We start from the raw sequence: 19,488 nt of genomic DNA, 5'->3' as shown, positions 1-19,488 counted from the left end.
ACAACAAAAGTTAAAACCTCCAAATTTTAATGAATTTTACTGAATCGCATGCAAATTTGTCGTATTTTTCGGTATTTTTATTCCGTCAATGGCAGTGCTAATCGTTTAGCATGCATAATGTGAATCTTTCGTGTGATTGCACACGTTTTTCGCGCTTGATTTTAAATACGCCGCGCCCACCGGACCCTTCTCGCCTCTGCTCGCCTCGCATCACGCATGCAAAATCACAAAATCACAATCACAACAAACCGGCACCACAAGTATGGAAAACAAACCAGAAGTTTGCGACCTTCCAGCCGAAAATATTGAGGAATTGGAGCAGATTCACAGAAAAGAACGGAAAGACCTGCAAGGTAATTAAATTATTCAGCTTTAATTAATTTCTGGTATACATAATCGTCGTCATCTTCAGCCAAGATACAAGCACTGAAAAAGTCGTGTGCGAAGGGCGACAAAAAGAAAAAGAAAGAAGTGGCGGACGAAATCGCCAAGTTGGAGGCTGACCTGGACAAAAAACAAGAGGAAGAAGTCAGGAAGATTACAAATTCAAATTCTTCAGTTGAGGTATTATAATTTTCATTTCCTTGAACAGAGTTATGTACTTTAAATTGAATGGTAACACTCGAGGTGGATTTCATGAAAAATTGATAATTTGATAATTTTTCAGAGTTATGTACTATTTATACAAAAAAATGCAATTTTGTAAAAATTTATTTCGTAATCTTTTAGGAAATTTCGGAAGAAGTAGAAGCTCTTGGCATAGACAGCGCTGCCGAAAAAGCTCCTCCGAGGCTGACAAAGGCCCAGAAGCGACGGGACAAGAAGGCTGAAAAAGATAAAGAACGGGAGGTTTTAATTGCACAGCAAGAGGTGGATAATAAATTGGGTCCAAGGCACAGAGAACAGACGATAATCCAACAGCTGCTTCAAGCCAGAAAACTGCGCTTATTCGAAGTACCATCCAACGGGGACTGGTGAGAGTTGAAAACTTTGAAAATTACAATTTTTATTTAATTGATTTGAAGCTTGTATTTGGCAATCGAGCACCAACTTAAGGAGTTGAATCGGCCACTGAAGAAGGTGGTGGAATTAAGAAGACTTACAGCCGAGTACTTGCGGGCCCACGAAGAGGACTTACGACCCTTCACTTGCAATCCAACAACTGGATGTGAATTTTCTCCTGAGGAGTATTCCTCATATTGCGGAAGAGTTGAAAGTGACAGTTCAGAGTGGGGCGGTCAACTTGAGGTTAGTTTTATTTCTTTCATTACAATAAAAGTTATGTTTTGTGCTTGTAAATAAATAAATAAATTATTAAATTATTTAATTTCAGTTGCAAGCCCTGTCCGAAGCTCTCTCTACACCAATCGAGGTTCTCCAGGCGGAAGGAGCCCCAGTTTTGCTGGGAGACAATCACCGTCCTAAACTTCCCCTCGTCCTGACCTACCACAGGCACGCCTTTGGTTTGGGCGAGCATTACAACTCGGTCACTGCAGATGAAAGAGAATAAAAATGGCCGCCCCTCCAGATCCGCTTTACTCCTTCAAAGGAAACCAAACTCAAGTGCACAGTTTGAACTTTTTGCTAAATGCGACAACTGAAAAACTTTTGTCGGGCACCAGGAATGGTCACATATTTATATGGGACCTCCAATCTCTGGGTCTTGACCGTAGTTTTGCGTCTGGAGATGGAGCTTGCATTTCTCTGCTTGCTCCTCAAGGATCAAGTGCTTTTGTTTCACACAACAGAGGAGACGCTGTGAAGAAGTGGTCGGTGGTCGATGATGGGTCTCTCAAGTGCACAGCCAAACTACCGACCAGCTGCCTGCAGTTTTGTGCTGCTCAGTTGCTGCAATCCCCCACCACAAAAGACCAATTCGTCGTTTTTCCAAGCGGAGAGGCCAATTGTATCCAGGTTGATCATTTTGAGCAGGGCACAGTGTGTCGTTTGCAGTGGCCAGAGAAGGTTGGAAACATCATGTATATTTGTGAAGCGGGGTGTGGACAAATCTTGGCTCTCTTTGAGGCTGGCGACCTGTTGCTTTGGGACATGCGGAACTCAAAACACCAGCTGAGCCACAAGTTGGTAAGATAAAATTAAATTTCAATAATATTTAATTGCCATAAACCTAAATTTTTTCTAAATTTTTTACAGGATTTGGGTGGGGATGAAGAAAATCCGACGGCTGCAATGTGCATGGCCTTCAGCAAAGAAAAATTGCTCGGAATAGTTGGAACCTCGGACAACAACATCAACCTCTTCTCTAAAAATCCGGATTTTAAACATCTCACGTCATCAGCAATAAAAAACTCGGGCATCAATCACATGAGTTTGCGAGCTGACCAGAAGGTGAAATTTTTATTCCTTATTGTGAATAGGAAATTATTTTTTATTTCATCCAAAAGTTACTTGCTGCAGCCTGTTGGGACTCAAAGGTACGACTCTTTTCTCTTCGTGGTCCTGAGAGCAAGACTGTCCTTCGACCGCTTGCAGTACTACCAACCCTTGTGGAGGACAAAAGTGTCAGCTGCACGGCCTTCTCAGACTCTCCAGTTGTAAGTCTTGGAAACAAAACTATTTTGGCAGCTGCAGGTGAGGCCTGCTCTGTTCTTATGTGGGATGTATACAATTGAGGCAAAAATGCCTCGCAATTAAACAAATTTAATTATAACTTCAATGAAGATTTTAAATTAATTAACTAAACAACAAATTACGTTTAATTCTATTTTTTAATAATATCTTTTTATTTAACAAACTACGTGACGTGCTAGGGATTACTTAACATAAATTAAATTTCATTTGAATTATAATTTATAAAATTTATTATGAATATTATTTAAAATATTTATACTATAAATTCATTAATAGGTTATTAGTGAACTAAAAATACAAAATTTACATAAAAAACTTTTATACGTAATTATAATTTACAAGTTACTTAATTCGTCCAACGCACAGTGCCCATTTGAGTCTTTTAATTCGAGGTCAGCCTCATAATCAATCAATATTTGCACAACACCCCAATGCTTGTTCCTTGCCGCTGTTAAAATTGCCGTTTCTCCGTTCGCATTTGTCTCATTCAATTTTATACGGACGTCTTTTAACAAAGCAAAGACGCACTTATTATTTCCTGCAGCGGCTGCTAAAAAGAGAGGTGTCTGCCCTTGATTGTCTTTTGCATTGCAATCCACACCCTCTTCTAGGAGCATCTTTATTGCTTCTTCTTGACTATTATTTGCAGCCAGATGAAGCGGAGTCTGTTCCTTGGCGTCTGGGATGTCTAACTGGGCACCTTTTTCTTTAAGCCGTCGAATAAATCGTGTAAGGCCGTGGGCAGCAGCTATGTGGAGGGGTGTAAACCCAATATAGGTATCATGTAAGGAAGGCAAGGAGACCCTCAAATTTACATCTGCATCTTCTTTCTCCGCTAGTGCCAGAGCTGCGTCTTCAAGGCGCATTGCCAGTGCCATGTGGACTGGCGCAAATCCATTCAGACGATCTCGTAGGTTGACATTGACGTTTGGCACTGAAAGCAAAAGATTTATGCACTCCAGGTTTCCCGATTGCAGCACTCTGTGCAAAGAGGTGTACCCAATTGCGTCTTGCAAGTTGGCGTCTGCTCCATTTTGCAGCAAAATTTCCATTGCTTTGTAGAGACCATCCTGTGCTGCATAGTGCAAAGCAGTCAAGCCGTCCGAATCTGTTGCGTCAACCTCAACTTCAGGATGTTGCAAAAGGATTTGCATCAGCGTAGGATGGTTTGCCACTATACTCATGATCAGGGCCGTCTCGCCAGACTCGTTTCGTTGATTAACGTCGGCGCCTCTTTCCAAAATAACCCTGGTTGCTGGTTCAAATCCCATGCTAATTGCCATGCTCAACGGCGTCACTCCGGCCGAGAGTTGGCAGTTGAGGTTCACCACTTCTTGTTGGCAGAGGAAAGTGAAAATTTGCTCATTGCTCTCTTTGCAAGAACCTCGGAGGCAGTCGTATAGGATTAACTCGTATGGGCCTAGATCACGGAAAGGGTTGCAACGTCGCTGAACTAAGAATCGAAAGGCATGGAAATTTCTATCTTGATAGGCGACTTGCAGTAAAGTCAAATTATGAAATCGCTCTTCAAAGTCTATTTGCGCGTTTTTCGATGTTAGAATTTGTAGGCATTCTTCGTAGTCATAAAATACTCCCAAATACAAGGGCGATTCGCCATTGGAGTCGCGCGAATTTACGTTTGCCCCTACGTTGACAAGAATTTGCATATTTACCAAATTTAAATTATTTATTGCAAGGTGCAATGCAGTCTGACCATTTTTATTTTTTGCATCAATTGGTTTGGTCACTTGAGCAAGTGCAGCTGTACTTTTGTTGAACGAGCTTTCCACGGCATTGTGCAGGGGTAAGTTCCCTTTGCAATCTGGAATGTTTGGGTTGGCTCCGCTTTGAAGAAGAATTTGAATCAAATTTGGCAGGTCCCTCATAGCGGCCATGTGAAGTGGTGTCGTGCCTTCTTCCTCTTGGGCGTTGACGTCGATTCCTTCTTGCTCCAATAGCAACTTGACCATCTCCTCGCCGGCAAAGCGGACAGCAAAGTACAGAGCCGTTTTTCCCTTACTTGAGCGCTCTGTGACATTTACCTTTCTCAAAAGCTTCTTTGTTATTTCAACTTTGTTGCAAGAAACTGCTAGGTGAAGAGGTGTCGTATCTTCATGTTGTTTAGAGGTCACATCCAAATTTTCGAAAGTGAGCAAGTAATCAATAATGTCTTCACGGCCTAATCTGATTGCTGCAGTCAGAGGCGTTTGCCCGTTCAGATCTTTTTTGTTCACGTTCAAACCACGCTTAACCAGCATTTTCATTTTATTCAATTCACCACTTTCAGCGGCGCAAAACAGAAGACACCTCTTTTTATTTGTTTCCGCATTAATGTTGACACCGTCTCGACTAATTATTCGCTCAAAAACTTCATCGCTCTTAACAAGGGCGTAGAAGGCAGCTGTTCTCCCCAAATCGTCAGCCAAATTTAAGTCGGCACCTGCGTCAGCCAGCACTTCGAATATTTCTGGCTGGTCTAATAGGACTGCAAAGGCTAGGGGCCCATAGCCATCGTCTTTATGGTTAATTTCGTCTTTATCAAATTCATTTAGCAGTAATTTTACTGCCGAAACGTTTCCCGCAGAGATGGCAAAAGACATAACAGATTTACCGTCTGCACTTTTGGCAGTCGTGTCACCGCCCGCCCTAATTAATTCTTCAAGTAGTTTTGATCCACCACTCATTTTTGCGGCAAAGTGCATTAGTGACTCACCACTTGGCAGTCTCTCATTAATACCGCTTGAATCCTTTTCCAACAGTAAAAGAGCACATTCTTCGTGAGATTGAATTACTGCTAGGTGAAGAGGCTGAACTCCTTGGAAGTCTCTAGCGTTTGTTTGCGCTCCTCGTTCAAGTAGCAATTTTATAACTTCTGCATGTCCTTCTTTGGCTGCAAGGTGTAGTAGTGTATAATCACTGTGACATTTTTCCTCAATGTTAACTTTCGGAGTGTCCAAGTCCAATAGCATTCCCAAACACTCAGTGTTACCAGAAATGGCTGCTAAGTGCGCTGGGCTTCGGAACCTTTCGTCTTTTTTTAGTAAATCAGCATTTTTGCTTCTTAGTTTTTCAAGAATTTGAGCATTTCCTTTAGTGACTGTAATTTGCACAGCTTCATCGTCAATTACGAAATCTTCTTGCTCCAATAACCACAATGCCAAGTCAAAATGTTTTCTTCCTATGGCAATGTGCAATGGGCCAATGCCGTCGCTGTCTTTTAAATTTATGTCCGCCCCGTGTTGGAGAAGCATGTTGCAGACGTTAAAATGATTTGTTGCAGCTGCAAAAAGCAAAGGAAATTTTCCAACTTTTGAAGTTTGGTTAATATTGCCCGTGTGCAGAGAAAGTAAATATTCAACACATTCCTCGTGGCCATAGTAGCATGCAAACATCAGTGGCGTTTCTAGAAGGTCATTTTGCTGATCTAAATTAATTCCCTTCTTTTGGCATGCCTCGAGCACTTCAAGGAACCCAAGTTTTGAACTTTCAAAAATGACGTTAAATCCATTGTATTCCTCACTGACATTTAAATTATCGCATGTTAAAAGAGTATGAATAGCTTGTTGTGAGCCCATTAGGAATGCGAGGCACAAGGGAGTTGTTCCGTTATTACTTTCTACGTTTACAACAGCTTCATTTTCCAAAAGTAATTTCAGAATATCAGTTTTTCCGCTTATAATGGCCATATGCAATGGAGTTAGCCCAAACAGGTCCTTATGGTTCACCATTGATTTATCTTGATGCAAGAAATGCTCAAGGATATTTGATTGGCCAAAGCGTGCTGCAAAATGGAGTAGAGATTTTCCGAAAATGCCTTGCTTCTGCATGAAATCAAAAGTTTGTGGGCTGTAAATTTTTTCAACGTGACCATTTTTCACCGCATTTTCATTTTCTGAAATGCTACTATCCATGTACATTTCAGGAGCATTTAAAACTTGAAAATCACTGCTAGATGGTTTGTTCAGGAACATCAATTTGGTCTCTATATACTCCTCAAATGATAAATCGAGAATATTACCACTTGAATCTCTTACTTCTAGTATGTAGTTTGAGTTCTTATACTCCTGATTAGGGTTGTTGAGAAAATCTTTGTATGGATTGCTTGTGTTTTCATTTTGTTGTTCTCGGCGTTTGATTCGGTGTTTATCTGCTTTATTTAGATTGATCCCTTTCTTTGTTAATGTTTCTTCTAGGAATTCTGCTATTTCACATTTTTGCAGCTGCTTTGCTAGAACAGCGGGGGTATCTCCATTGGCATTCTTCATTTCTAGATTGAGTTCTTGTCTTGAACAGAAAACCTTGACAATCTCAAGGTTGCCACAAGTAACTGCTGCGTGCAATGGTGTCGAGTCAGAGTTATCTTTCAAATTGATATTGGCTCCACTTGCAATCAGTATGTCTACAGCGTTCTTTAAACCCTTTTCAACCGCTATATGCAGTGCTGTTTTTCCAGCGCTGTTTGTTTCGTTTAAGAGTTTTTTTATTCTTGGTTGTGACAGCATGAATTCAAGGTAATCTGCAGTCCCTTTAGAAAGCATGTAGTGCAATACATTGTTTTTCTCATTGTCTGTGAAATCACCAAAAGAGCCATTTTTGAAGAGCATTGATACAAATCCAACGTGCGGAAAGTCAAACACGTGGAAAATAGGTGGTCTGCCCTCATTTGTGCACATGTTCACTTGTGCACCTTTTTCAATGAGAAACGCTCCGCACTCGAGTTGCGCCGTACTAGCAGCCACGTGCAGTGGTGTCCAACCGTTGATATCTTGTTCATCGACCTTAGCTCCCTTTTCAACCATTTGCTTTACACAGTCTAAGGCACCCTCCTTGACCCCTACAAACAATGCAGAGCCACGGTTCAAGATGCTCTTAAGAATTGATGTCTTGTTTACTTTTAGAAAATTTTCGTAGTCATCTTCTGGCTCCCGTCTTCGCGCAGCACTTGAGTCGCAATACAAATCAATCAGTGTTCTGATTGTGCTCTGATTGAAAGCTGAATCAAATGCTTCTCTGATGATCCGATCGTCTTCTTTTTTATACAAATCAAAAATGTATTCGGCGCAGTCTCTTTTCCCCCCTGAAATCGCGTTGTTCAGCGGTTCTCTAATTAATGTTTCATCAACAGGATGATCCTGCGGGCCTTTGTAATCAACACCTAACTCATTGAGAATTTTCATGACTTGCAGTCTTCCAGCTTTGATACATTCGAGGAAACAAGAAAACTCTTGGTTGTAGTATTTTTTGATCATTTTTTCTAGGTCATTTTTACTCTTGATCAATAACAGTGCGATATCTTCGTTTGAGCGACAAGCATAATAGAGGCATTCATGTTGTATCTCTTCAAACCATGCATTTTCTGACGGGTTGCTTTCCACGTATTGGTAAAATGCCCCAAATAGATTCGCAAGCCCTTCTTTGCAAATGACTAAAAGAATTTTTTGCTTCATTTCTTTTGCCAAGATATTCAGAGGTGGCAGTCTTGTGAGAAATTTCTTGCACTTTTCCTCATGAGTCACAAAAGCGTTATCTAAGAAAAGTCGAACCTGCCTAAAATTCACCTGAGTCAAGAATTCAATCAAGTCATTTTTTTCAAGCAGTGCCGTATCTAGATCCTCAAAGAACAGTTGTGACAAAAAATATTCTGTGTAGGTTTGGTGTTGAAATGATCTAATAGCTCCACTAGTAACAATCAACTCATCCAACTTCTCAACCTGACTCAATTCCGTCTTGTGAATTTTAATTTCAGAAACTTTTTTAGGCAACGCTACCAAGCAGGCAGCCTTACGAAGTGTTGCTTTTCTCAATTTGATCTGCTTACTGACGTGCGGTCGTTTTGTCATGTCCAGGTATTCGTAATTTTTCATGACGTATTTCAGTCTTTCGTTGAAAAAATTGTCGTAAATGTCATAGAGGTTGTCACTCTGCAAGTCAACAGCGATCATGTCGGCAAACAAATACAGGTGCAGCGGATTCTCCAATACTTCATTAGTGGATTTCTGCCTGTAGTTTTCTAGTTTTTGCCGTATTTCATCATCACGCAGAGAAAGCTTTGCTCTAAGAAATTTTATTTGATCTTTTTTCTTGAAGCCACTTAGTGAAAACTTAATTATGTTTGCTAGCTTCATTTCCTCTTCAAAATTTCTTGCCTCTTCAGGCCTTGCTGCTATCCACACGTGGAACTTGGTTGACAATTGCTGAACAATTTTCATGAGAAACTCTTTGTGCTCAGATTCAGTCATTTCGTCAATCCGATCAATCATCACAAAGATTTTTCCATTCTCGATCAATTCCTCCTGCGTTTTAGAGGCCAGTTGGTTATGTTGGGCTGCTAAAATTCGCCTCAAAAATTCAGTGCCGTCGGGAGTCTCGACCTCTTTTTCTAGCAAGCTCTCAAAATATTCGTAATGCTCCAAATCGGCTGCGTTGATTGTGACAATTTTAAATGACGAGAGTGAGTTCTGCAGTCGTTTGGACATTTCCTCCGTTGCTAGAGTTTTTCCCATACCCGACTGTGCACTCAATAGCCACAAAATTTTTGGTCTTTTCTCCGTTGCTGTCGTAATTTGCATTTTCATGGCGTCAAAGTCTTGAACCTTGCCTTGCATTTCAAAACTCGGCTGAATGTAAACATTTGCGCAACCTGGGAAGCTAACAAGGCAGGGAAGTGTAGTTGTAACTTGCGTCAAAAGCGGCGATTTATCTATTGGTGCGCTTCGAATAACTTTGGCCATTTCTGTTTGAATGCTGCCACCAGTTCTTAACTCTGGGCTACCAAAACCCTCTATGACGCCGTTTACAACTTCTGAAAAGGTGAGTTAGTTATAATTATAGACAATTATTAGTATAATTAAATTCAAATTATAAATAAATTATAATTTAATGAATGTTGTTGATAATAGTTTAAAATACCAGTTTTAATTAAAATTAAATTTAAAAAAATTAAAATAATATTTAAACATAAAATAATTAATACATAATTACTACTAAATAATTAAAGAACAATTAAAAGAAATGAAATTAAAAATAATATTACATATATTTATAAATATTAAAATTTTAAATTAAATTTTTTTTTTATATTGCAAATTTTTACCTTCTCCAATAGCAAGAAATGAGTAAATTCCTGCGTGGTTTGCGCTTGATATTTCAAATCTATCGCTCTATGTGAAAAATTAAAAATTAATTTATAGAGTTACTTAACGCAATCAGAGAATTAACCGTGCCATCCGTGAACTGTGGTCTCTTTAAGTCATCTAGCAAGAAAAAGAATTTTGGATCTCCTAAAAGTTTCCTGCTTTCAATCCCGGTGAACATTCTTGTTAAATTTTGTACTGGAACAATCGTCTTGCCTATATCTACACATATTTCCTTCTGGGTGGCCGTTTTAGACTCAATTATTGCACCCATAACAATGACCATCGTGCATATGTTTTCAATCTTCTCTTCACCGTGCGCAACTGTGACCAAAAAAACGTTGCAATTTTTTAAACTATTTTCTCGGCGTTTAATTATCCTTGCCTTTTTCTAAAGTGGGAATCAAGTTTTGGAGATGGTTTGTTTCAACTGTGAAATACAGATTCTGCAAATTTTCTTCCAGCTGGAACGAATCTCTAGCTTGGCTTTTGAAAATGTAAGCTTTGCGTTTGCTCCCAGGATTCCAACTGTAGTATTCAATTCCATCTATAGTTCTGATGTTATCCAGGTTTCCCGCTCTTCCATCCCGCGCAATTATCTTGGCAGGTTCATCCAAAGATCTGAGAAATTCCCCCTAAATTCATTACGATGGAAACTTTTATGAGCGCATTACCTGCAAAATGTAAATCTTTGGTGAGGAAAATATCGCAGTTCGCAAGTTTGGCCTTCGTTATGTGCACGAGTTTTTCCATCAATGTGGCGCTGCACTGAAGTAAGCAGCTCCAAGATATCCATGTCTCTGTTCAACCCATTCAGCACAAGGCAGAGGCTTTTTACCATCCAAGTGCCGTCGGAATCTCGGTTTGACGCCATCTCTAAATAAGTTAGATTAAAGATTTAATTTAATAATTTTTATAATAAAATTAATCTTTATTTTTTCTTACTTTCTGTGGTTGAATATACAACAATGAAATTTTTGCTATTTGGCTCTATGAGAAATCGATTGGCATCACTTGGTACAGGCTCAAATTTTTGATCTTCTGAACTGCATGTGTGGACAATTTGCTCTTCTTCAGTGCCTCGACACGGCTGAAATGTATAATAAGTAAGCGGATAATTTGTGGAAAAATCCAGCTACCCCAAGAAATACTGAAATTAAACAGTCTTTCAGGAAGCTCATTTCTTTAAGCTTGCCAAAAATGAATTCGATGTTGAAACTTTGGTATAAGGGTTTTCCGTCCAGTATTTTAATCTTTTCTTCAGTGTAAATTTCTCCATTTTCATCACCATGAGACAGAATAAAGAGGAAAAGCACATCTGGCGCTTTTTCTGTTCCGACAACTTCAAATTTTGTTTCTAAAGTTAATCAATATAAAATATTCTTTGAAACGCAAAATTTCAGTCATACCCGCGCTTTCCAAAAAGAATTTTTTCAGCGCTAAATCATCTTTGAAAAATTCCTGTAGCTCTTGTTTTTTTAAAGAGCCTTTTTCACAAAAAAGGCATCCGCGCCTCAGAAAAGTACTCCTCAGATTTTCCACGTCAGCCTCATTGCCAAGCCTTTCCATGTTATTTTCATGGCCTTTGAATGCATAGTGAATGACCAATGCCCAAGCGCTATCATCAGCAGAGATATTAATTAATTTCACATAATTATATCACCTGGAATTCATTGGAAATTAAACTAATATTCTTACGTTATGTCGGTGGCATCCTTATTTGATCCAAAGTAGCCAAGCACTGGCTTTAACTCCATCTTCTGCAAATCCTTGAAAATACACCATAGATAATAAGAATAATGTGGAAAAAATGGATTTAATTTACAAAAATGATTAAAAATTTTCATTTTGCACTTGAATGTCTTGAGTGAACGCAATAACTGTAAAATGTTTTATCAAACCACCAACAAGATAATTATGGCTCACACAGGAAATGGGTGATAAGTATTCAAGTGAACTTCAACAATAAGTAACAAGTTTATAATTCTTCTTGAAAACGATTACGGCGTCAAGAAGTCCTTACAAAATTTACTGTGTTTTTAATATTATGATATCATAAAGATTAAGTATTAAATGAAGCATTTCTCTTCTTTGAATTATTGAGAAAAGTGTATTCCAAAATACATCATGGTTATTTTTTTTTTATATTTATTTGACAAATAAACAACAGTGACAAATATATTAAATGTAAAACCTGTCTTCCAATTCAACAATGGATAAGTGTGGATTAGAAACAAAATAAATACTACTATGTGTCCTTACCGATCCTTCACAAATCCGGCGTCTGTAAAAAGCAGCTATTCCTTATACATAACAGACCTTTGGTTATCTTTATAATTAGCTTAAAATTTAAGCTTCACGTGAGTCACAAATTATATCAGCTTATCTATACAAAGGTTTGGTATTTAATAAAAGTAGAGCTTTAAATTTTCCAATTTTTAGATAAAAAGTGAATAATTTTTACTCTACGCTGTAGCTGGTATCAGTAAACAAGCTGAAACTGCCTCTCAAAACAACGACGGGTACTCCGTGTGCAAAATATTTGTGACGTAATTCGCAGTGCTCGCATAATGGCCAATGGGATTTTTGCGCGCAACAGTGAAAGTCATGACTCAATAAGGAAAAAGCGATATTGTGACTCATCAAATTTAATAAGGGCCAATTAGACAAAAGCCTTAAGAAGATTTTTTCTTTTGAATTTATATAATTTTTTTAATGGAATATAAACTTTAAATTCATTTGCAACAAAATAGAAAGTAATAAATTAATAATTGATTTTTGTGAAATAGTTGGAACTTGAGGAGACGTTCATGGCTATAAAATAAAAATTCAGCAAAATTGAAATATCACAAATCAATTTATTTTCAATATTGCAGATAATGCTTTCTGTATTTTATTAATCATTTAATAGGGTCGCATTCTGACCAGCACTTATTAATATCATTATGACAAAATAAAAATTATAAAATTTATGATAACTTGCTGAAATTATAATTAAGAAATTCCTTTATTCACATCCGAGACATCAACCATTGCGTGTAATAATCACGAAATCAATTGTCAAATTAAAAAATCATCCTTGCGTAATTCAGCTTTATTACATTTAAGCTTCAATATCAATGATTCCATTTTTCGTCATATTCGAAAGCATTAAATTTATTTTTACGTTAAATTGAATTATATTAACCTCATTCATTCTGCATGTATTTACAAAAAAACTCATCTGCTCAGTCGAAGAAAGAAAGCGTGAGTGCATTCTCTTGAGTCAGCAGGAAGATACTTTTCGTAAAAATCTTGTACAAACTCTTCAACCTTAAATCCAAACCTTTGGTACAAAATCAAAGCTGGGTTTGTTGCTGAGACGTGAAGCGTGACGTCTTTTCCCATGCACGTCTGTTGAACATTTTTTTTTTAAGATAAAATCTAAGATTGAATATTTTAAGAATACTTGAATAAGATGGTAAAGCATGAATGAGGCAATGCCTCCTCTTCTCCATTCAGGCCGCACAAACAGGAAGGAAATGTATGACTCGTTCATGCCAGTGTCAGGAACCAAGAAAGCAAATCCGACAACCAGTTTTTTGTAAAGAGCCACACACGAAAAGTCCGGATATTGCAGAGTCTCCGTAACTGAGTTATGAATCAGGTAAGGGCATATTTTCATATTTTATGTCTCCTACCATCTATTCCTGGCCAAAAATTGTCTCGGCAAAGGCTGTTGATTGCTGGGATGTGCTGTGGGCGGACGTAGCTATAGTCGAGGGTCTCTTCAACTCTTGGTTTCCACAAAGGATTATTTTTATTGGCTTTTGCCATCAACTCCCTCATCATCTTAATCCATTGAAATTTTGCGCAATTTTCCTTCATAATGAATGGTTTCAAGGCTCTAAAAAAGCAAACGAGAAATTAAAGGGAGAGAAAAATAGACCGAAAATTACCTTTCAGTGAACGGACTGATAAAAGTGGTGGGTTCAATTTTACCCATGAGCCTCAACATGAATGAAGGATTTTTCTGACCTAAACTCTTTAGACGAGCGTTGCTAACCTGAGACATATGAACATTAATGCCGAAGAAAAACAAAGAACTGAAAATTTACGCTAAATCTATCCAAAATCCTGTCAAATTTTGGATCCATGGTAAGTGATGGGTCTGAAAATGTGTATCCAATCAAAGAGTAGGAAAGGTTGAAAAGCGGCTGCCCATTTTTCCTTTGCAAATTTCTCACAACCAGTTTCCTGTAAAGTCTGCGGCTCTCGCTGGTCGGCAACGGCCCTGCCCTCTCCAGTCGATGCATCAGGTGAACCTCCTCGTACTGCGTCATGGGCCTACAAGCTTTTGTCTCAGGCAGAACATCTTGCCGAGACTCAACTTCTAAATATTTAAATGTAAACCTTTTGGTCACAAATTTCGATCAAAAAAACAAACCATCAGAATCTGAGCTCTCTTGTGGTTCCAAGGGAGTCACTGGCTGGCTTTCAATCTCAGATTTGCAAGTTTCATTGAAGAGGGATAAAATGTTCAAGGCAGGTTCAGGATCAAAAATCTTTTGTGGAATGGCAGATGGATCAATTTCCATATCGATGTCAACCTCATCCTCTTCTAGTAAAATTTTTGGCAAGAACGAAGGTGTTGGATCTATAGTAATTGATGTTGTAGGAACAGGGGTTGTTGACTTTGTGGGCTGAAAAATCAGTTTAAAGTAAACAATATATAAATTTAAAATTTGGCATATTTGCTGACCTCGGTTTGCTTTGTTAGTACTGGCTCTGAAAATTGGTAAAAACAAATTAAGCCCTTGAATTTGAGGTTTTGTTAATTACTTTTAAGATTTGAAAGGTAAAGAGGGCTGAGATCAGGTTCTAAGAGGCGCCACCAGCCTTGTTCACCAAGTGCCGCCGATCCACTTTCGAAAATGTGTAGGTTGCTGGTCAACTTGCTCGAAACTATTGCATGCAGTGTTCGGTTTTTCTTTCTGAAATTAAGAAAAAGCAAAAAGATAGAAAAAAAGCAAATGTTGCATTAATGCAGACTCACAATCTTTGCGGAAACAGATATTTCCATTTTTCGTCTATGATTTTTGTAACATGGTTTTTGTAGTGGAAAAATCCTCTCCGACTGTGGCAAGTGTATTGGCGGTGCAGGTTGTACATCACCAAAATAACAACGTTGAGCCTGTTTAATTAATTTATCAAATGAGTTTTAAATCCAATACATTATAACCAAAAACTTACCACATATAATTTTCTCTTAAGAGCTCGTCCTGATCGCTTTGCGAGCAAGAACCGCAGGTAAAGGTGAAAAACGCATCGCCGAGGAAGACCGCTGTGGGGCTGTTGATGCAAGTGAGGTGACAGGCCAAGCCGCATGCATTGCATTTCAGCGCCGCCGACTCCTTCGTTTCCAACTTCGAACACCTTGAACACGTCGCAAATTCGTAGTCGCTCATCTGTAAAGAGGTTAAAAAAATTATAATTTCGAAGCTAAATTCATCAGCGGATTCTTACCCTTGCTGTTTGTTTACTTTTTTCCTTCACTTTCACTACTTCTCGACTACTGCGCTCTGATTGGCTGTTATTCGATGGATTTTTAAAATTGACCAATCAGCATTTACGTTGAATTTTGTCAACACAGGCACGTGTGTTTTTGGCGCAGACACCTGGATTTCATAAGCAGCGAGCAAAAATGCTTGATTTTCCTGGTTTTTGAGACAAAACGAGATTTAAATACGAGTAAATTTATAATTCAATATACCAAAAATAGGTTCATTAATGATTTCATTGCAGGAGAGGAGTAAAATGGCAGGCAAAAGTTTAATCCACACTTCCATTGCTCGCACCCACGGCAACATTCAGCGCTTTGAGCAGAACAGCGATGAACTGCGGGAACATTTGTACAAGTTCGCCCTCATTCCTTGGTCAGATGGCTTCCGGTCTGTGTGCGAAGTCACCAGAGACCCATTTCTGCACCCCGACTACTGTCAATGCGACAGAACCGTTTTTGACATTTCCACCATGCAAACTGGCAGTGATGGGCTGCCCATGAAAATTCCTCCACACCAGCCAATATCAAGCGTGGAAATAAGTAAAATAAAAGTTTTAGACCAGCAGATCAAAACGGTGGCCAACGCCAAAGTGTCGGTGATATTCGACAGTGCCGAAAGTGCTTCTTCGTGGAGAGCAGACTTGCCTGCCTTTGAAAATATTCTCCTTTCTGTTCTAAGCATGAATTTGTTCTACGTAACTCAGCACAGTTTAGTGGACGTTGAGGGCCTTGATTTGCACAACATCAAGTATCTTGTTTTCCACTGCAACAAGCTGAATGGGTGCTTGGCTAAATTTTCAAAGAACAGTAAAATTTCTGTGAGGAATGTCATCGACATTGGTTCTTACTCAAAAGTTCTCTCAACGAAAAATTACCAAGTTGCCCTCGGCTTGGAAGCTCCCTTTGAGAAGTTGAACAATCTTGTCCGAGATTGCCTTAGAAATGGAGACGAGGATAGAAAAAATAACAAAGTAATACAAATTAATTTAAAATTGACTTTGTTCTTTTCTAAAACTGTTCTTTTTTTTCATAACTTCAGGTCTTAGTTTCTGGTCCTTCAGGCTGCGGAAAAACGGTCCTTGTGGAGCACCTGTGCCAAAGAAATAACCTGAGCTTGATCCAAATTTCTGGCGGAACCTTTGCCGAGTCCAAACCCGGAGAGGCAGAGCAAAAGTTGAGAAGCATCTTTGAAACAGCAAAGAGGCTAACACACTGCGCCATTGTAATTGACCAAATCGAAGCAGTCTGCCCAAAAATCAATGACACAACCCAGAGTCATTCTCGACGACTTGTGAAACAAATGGCTTCTTTGCTGGACGAATATTTGCATTCAGTTTTTGTCGTCGGCGTCACATCGAAGCCTGGCAATGTGGATCCGTCCATAATTCGAGCTGGACGGCTCGAACACGAAATTTCTATTGGTCCCCCAACTGAGAAGGAAAGGGAGATCATGTTGAAAAACCTGTTGTCTAATTTTATTAAGGTACAGAAAAAAAATTTCAGTTTTTACAAGAAATTAATTACTAGATTTTTAGGATTCCAATTCTGTAGAAAGTTTTTCCTCCGAGGCCGCAAAAGTGACCCCAGGTTATGTCCTGGCTGACCTGTCCATGCTCGCCAGGGAGACTGCCCTTCTGAAGACAAAATTGCCACACAATGATTGGCACTCAATATTTAAATGTGCCCTTGCTGGAATGAAACCAGCGTCTCTACGAAGTGGCCTAGGCGTCGTCACAACAGACCCAATGTCCATCCAGCAGATTGGTGGATTGACGGAGATAAAAAAGAAGTTGAAAATTCTGATTGAGTGGCCTTTGGTCCATCCTGAGGCGTTTGAACGCATGGGTATACCCAGACCTAAAGGTGATTAATTATTTTTCAAGATGATCAAATTAATTGAATATATATAAAATCAGGTGTTCTGCTTTATGGGCCTCCAGGATGTGCCAAAACATCTTTAGTCAAATCGATTGCAACCATGACTGGGAAATCATTCTTTGCCGTGTCTGCTGCGGAACTCTACTCGTCTCTTGTTGGCGAGTCTGAAAAAAGTGTGGTCGCTTTATTTAGAAAGGCAAGATCTGCTGCTCCAGCCATTCTATTCATTGATGAAATAGGCAAGTTTATTTGCTAAGATGAATTAAAATCATTAATTTTTTTTGGCCTCTTTATTTTCAGATGCACTTGTTGGTCACCGAGGTGGGGGCCAGATACAGACTGGAGTGCAAGAACGAGTTCTGGCCACAGTTTTGGTTGAAATGGACGGTTTAATTGCACCCTCGAGTGAAGGTGGAGTCCTCATTGTAGCTTCAACAAATAGACCCGACTTGGTTGATGCTGCCCTGCTGCGGCCAGGACGTTTTGACCAAATAATTCATGTTCCTGCTCCCGACTTTGAAAGCAGAAAGTCGATATTGGTGGCAAAGTCCTCTTGCATGGCAGTGTCACCAGATGTCGACTGGAATGCGATTGCCAGGAAAACCGAGCTTTTCTCTGGAGCTGATTTGCAGAACTTGTGCCAAGAGGTATTTTCTTATTTTAGTTAAATTTAGCCAATTATCATATTTTAAATAGGCTGCCTTGCACGCCCTCACCATTGATGGGATGGAAGTGGAAGAAGTTCAATACAAACACTTTGAGTTTGTTTTGCAGAATATGAAACCGTCATTGTCGAGTAAATGCCTAGATTGGTTTACCAAATACAAACCAGGACACTAATAAAAATGTGTTTTTATCAAATTTATTTATTTATTTCCTCTTATTGAACCACTTGTCGGAATTATTTGTGCGCTCCCAGTTGCGCCTCATTTTTGCTTTCTCGATGGGCTTATCACGTGGTGCTTTTTTCTCCTTCCTCAGTCTTTCCCACTCCTTTTGATGCATCATGTACAAGCTCATGGCAGCTTTGGCATCCTCAATCTTTAAAAATTCAATTAAAACTCGACACATAAAATTATTAAAAACTTACAGAGTCATGCTCGCCAGTTTGAATTTTGATTTCAAGAAGTTTTTCGGCTAAAAACTTGAGACTGGGTTTTCCTGATTTTAATTGTTTGAATGGCTTGTACCTGAAAAACAGTTTTATTTTTAAGTTAATTACTTTGCACAATAATTCCCCAAACTTACTTGGAAGTGTCTCTGATTCTGCTATGAGGGTGACTGAGTAACAGGACTTTCATGTCGTTTTTGATGTCGTGCCCAACCAAAATCCTCTTGTCAATCAAACCAGCCACTTTCTCCTGTGCCTCCTTGAAGTCGGCTCCTTCAAATTAACAAATATAAACAAATGAATTTTTTAGTTATTAAAAAAACATACCTGTTTCCAAATCAGATGGTCGAACTCCGGAGTACTGAGTTCTGTAATCAGTGATTGGCTCCAAGGGCTTCACAAATGAGTCGTACAAAACCTCATTGAACTTGTTGACCACAGACACTCTGGCTAGAAGGTTTTCTCTTCCGTTGTCTCCACCTCCGACCATCTCGCAGTCAAGGGCAACCACATCTGTTATACTGAAAAATTAAGCAATAAATAAAATAGTCGATGCAAATTGAATAATACTTGTTGGAAAATTTATTTGGTTTCATCTTTTCCAAGCCGGCTTTCCCACTTTTATTCAGCTTCTTAAAATGTGGTTTGACAGGATCCTTGGCTAAGATCTAAAAAACAAAATAATATGTATTATTTGGATCTTTTAAAAAATTAGTGCAAATTTTTACTGTTTTAAAAAGAAGCCAGTTTTGTGACGGCTTTGATTTCTCGCTGGAGGCGAAGTTCATGGACTGTTCTTTGGGGTTTTCATGCTTCTGCTCATCTGGTGTCACAAGTTTTGGAGGGATTCGCTGGTGAGATTTCATTTTATTGACCCTTTCTTTTGCCTTCAGCTGCGTCTTTTGAACTTCAGAAAGCTTTTTATCGTCTTTCAGGGAAACTCCTAAAATCAAATACAAAGTATAAATTTTTGTACAACCAATGAACACATAAAAATTGTAACATTCAAGGCAAAACAGCAAGTTTTTAAATGTTTTGAAATACATAAAAAAAAGAAGAAAAACATGTAGAAAACCAGCCTCTTTTAGATTTTGCCATTCTTCGACTGCCTGAGTGAAGGAGTTAATAGGAATAATTTCCGCCGTGAAAGAAATGTTCTGAAAATTTTGCGTTGTGTTGTTGTAAACACGTGTTATTGATTGGGGCACGAGAACCATAACAAAAATAAAACA

General features: G+C 38.8%; 6 protein-coding genes across 7 annotated transcripts; 3 read left to right on the top strand and 3 right to left on the bottom strand.

The window, feature by feature from the left end:
* Window positions 1-217: 217 nt before the first annotated feature.
* Window positions 218-1,510, top strand: LOC132195584 (deubiquitinase OTUD6B). The gene is made up of 5 exons (XM_059617684.1): window positions 218-353; window positions 413-564; window positions 730-974; window positions 1,026-1,248; window positions 1,334-1,510. The coding sequence occupies exons 1-5, from the start codon at window positions 263-265 to the stop codon at window positions 1,508-1,510; spliced, it is 888 nt and encodes a 295-aa protein (XP_059473667.1). The 5' UTR covers window positions 218-262.
* Window positions 1,511-1,512: 2 nt separating this feature from the next.
* LOC132195583 (guanine nucleotide-binding protein subunit beta-like protein 1) lies at window positions 1,513-2,750 on the top strand. The gene is made up of 3 exons (XM_059617683.1): window positions 1,513-2,085; window positions 2,155-2,349; window positions 2,406-2,750. Exons 1-3 carry the CDS (start codon window positions 1,513-1,515, stop codon window positions 2,631-2,633), a joined length of 996 nt encoding a protein of 331 aa, XP_059473666.1. The 3' UTR covers window positions 2,634-2,750.
* Window positions 2,751-2,789: 39 nt separating this feature from the next.
* LOC132195582 (uncharacterized) lies at window positions 2,790-12,228 on the bottom strand. 2 transcript variants are annotated; one of them, XM_059617681.1, is made up of 10 exons: window positions 11,988-12,228; window positions 11,424-11,494; window positions 11,135-11,343; window positions 10,865-11,082; window positions 10,671-10,815; window positions 10,400-10,601; window positions 10,111-10,346; window positions 9,811-10,049; window positions 9,686-9,752; window positions 2,790-9,394 (listed from the first exon to the last, which is right to left on the bottom strand). In XM_059617681.1, the coding sequence occupies exons 2-10, from the start codon at window positions 11,480-11,482 to the stop codon at window positions 2,928-2,930; spliced, it is 7,842 nt and encodes a 2,613-aa protein (XP_059473664.1). In that variant the 5' UTR covers window positions 11,483-11,494; window positions 11,988-12,228; the 3' UTR covers window positions 2,790-2,927. The 2 variants fall into 2 exon arrangements, with proteins under 2 accessions (XP_059473664.1, XP_059473665.1); XM_059617682.1 differs by lacking the exon at window positions 11,988-12,228 and adding an exon at window positions 11,551-11,633.
* A 343-nt stretch (window positions 12,229-12,571) lies between these two features.
* On the bottom strand, window positions 12,572-15,269 carry LOC132195318 (cysteine-rich protein 2-binding protein). The gene is made up of 11 exons (XM_059617238.1): window positions 15,231-15,269; window positions 14,958-15,172; window positions 14,761-14,898; window positions 14,547-14,698; window positions 14,467-14,492; window positions 14,152-14,407; window positions 13,823-14,097; window positions 13,664-13,770; window positions 13,406-13,611; window positions 13,174-13,355; window positions 12,572-13,118 (listed from the first exon to the last, which is right to left on the bottom strand). Exons 2-11 carry the CDS (start codon window positions 15,170-15,172, stop codon window positions 12,945-12,947), a joined length of 1,731 nt encoding a protein of 576 aa, XP_059473221.1. The 5' UTR covers window positions 15,231-15,269; the 3' UTR covers window positions 12,572-12,944.
* Window positions 15,214-17,997, top strand: LOC132195317 (ATPase family gene 2 protein homolog B-like). Its single transcript, XM_059617236.1, has 7 exons — window positions 15,214-15,455; window positions 15,510-16,238; window positions 16,307-16,750; window positions 16,803-17,130; window positions 17,184-17,384; window positions 17,446-17,792; window positions 17,842-17,997. The coding sequence occupies exons 2-7, from the start codon at window positions 15,522-15,524 to the stop codon at window positions 17,983-17,985; spliced, it is 2,181 nt and encodes a 726-aa protein (XP_059473219.1). The 5' UTR covers window positions 15,214-15,455; window positions 15,510-15,521; the 3' UTR covers window positions 17,986-17,997.
* LOC132195319 (RNA exonuclease 4) lies at window positions 17,996-19,488 on the bottom strand. The gene is made up of 7 exons (XM_059617239.1): window positions 19,336-19,488; window positions 18,985-19,199; window positions 18,827-18,924; window positions 18,584-18,777; window positions 18,394-18,529; window positions 18,236-18,335; window positions 17,996-18,186 (listed from the first exon to the last, which is right to left on the bottom strand). The coding sequence occupies exons 1-7, from the start codon at window positions 19,352-19,354 to the stop codon at window positions 18,016-18,018; spliced, it is 933 nt and encodes a 310-aa protein (XP_059473222.1). The 5' UTR covers window positions 19,355-19,488; the 3' UTR covers window positions 17,996-18,015.

Source organism: Neocloeon triangulifer, unplaced genomic scaffold (assembly GCF_031216515.1).
Source record: "Neocloeon triangulifer isolate White Clay Creek 2 clone unplaced genomic scaffold, ASM3121651v1 ptg000009l, whole genome shotgun sequence".
Lineage (NCBI taxonomy): Eukaryota > Metazoa > Arthropoda > Insecta > Ephemeroptera > Baetidae > Neocloeon > Neocloeon triangulifer.
This window is presented reverse-complemented; position numbering and strand designations above follow the sequence as displayed.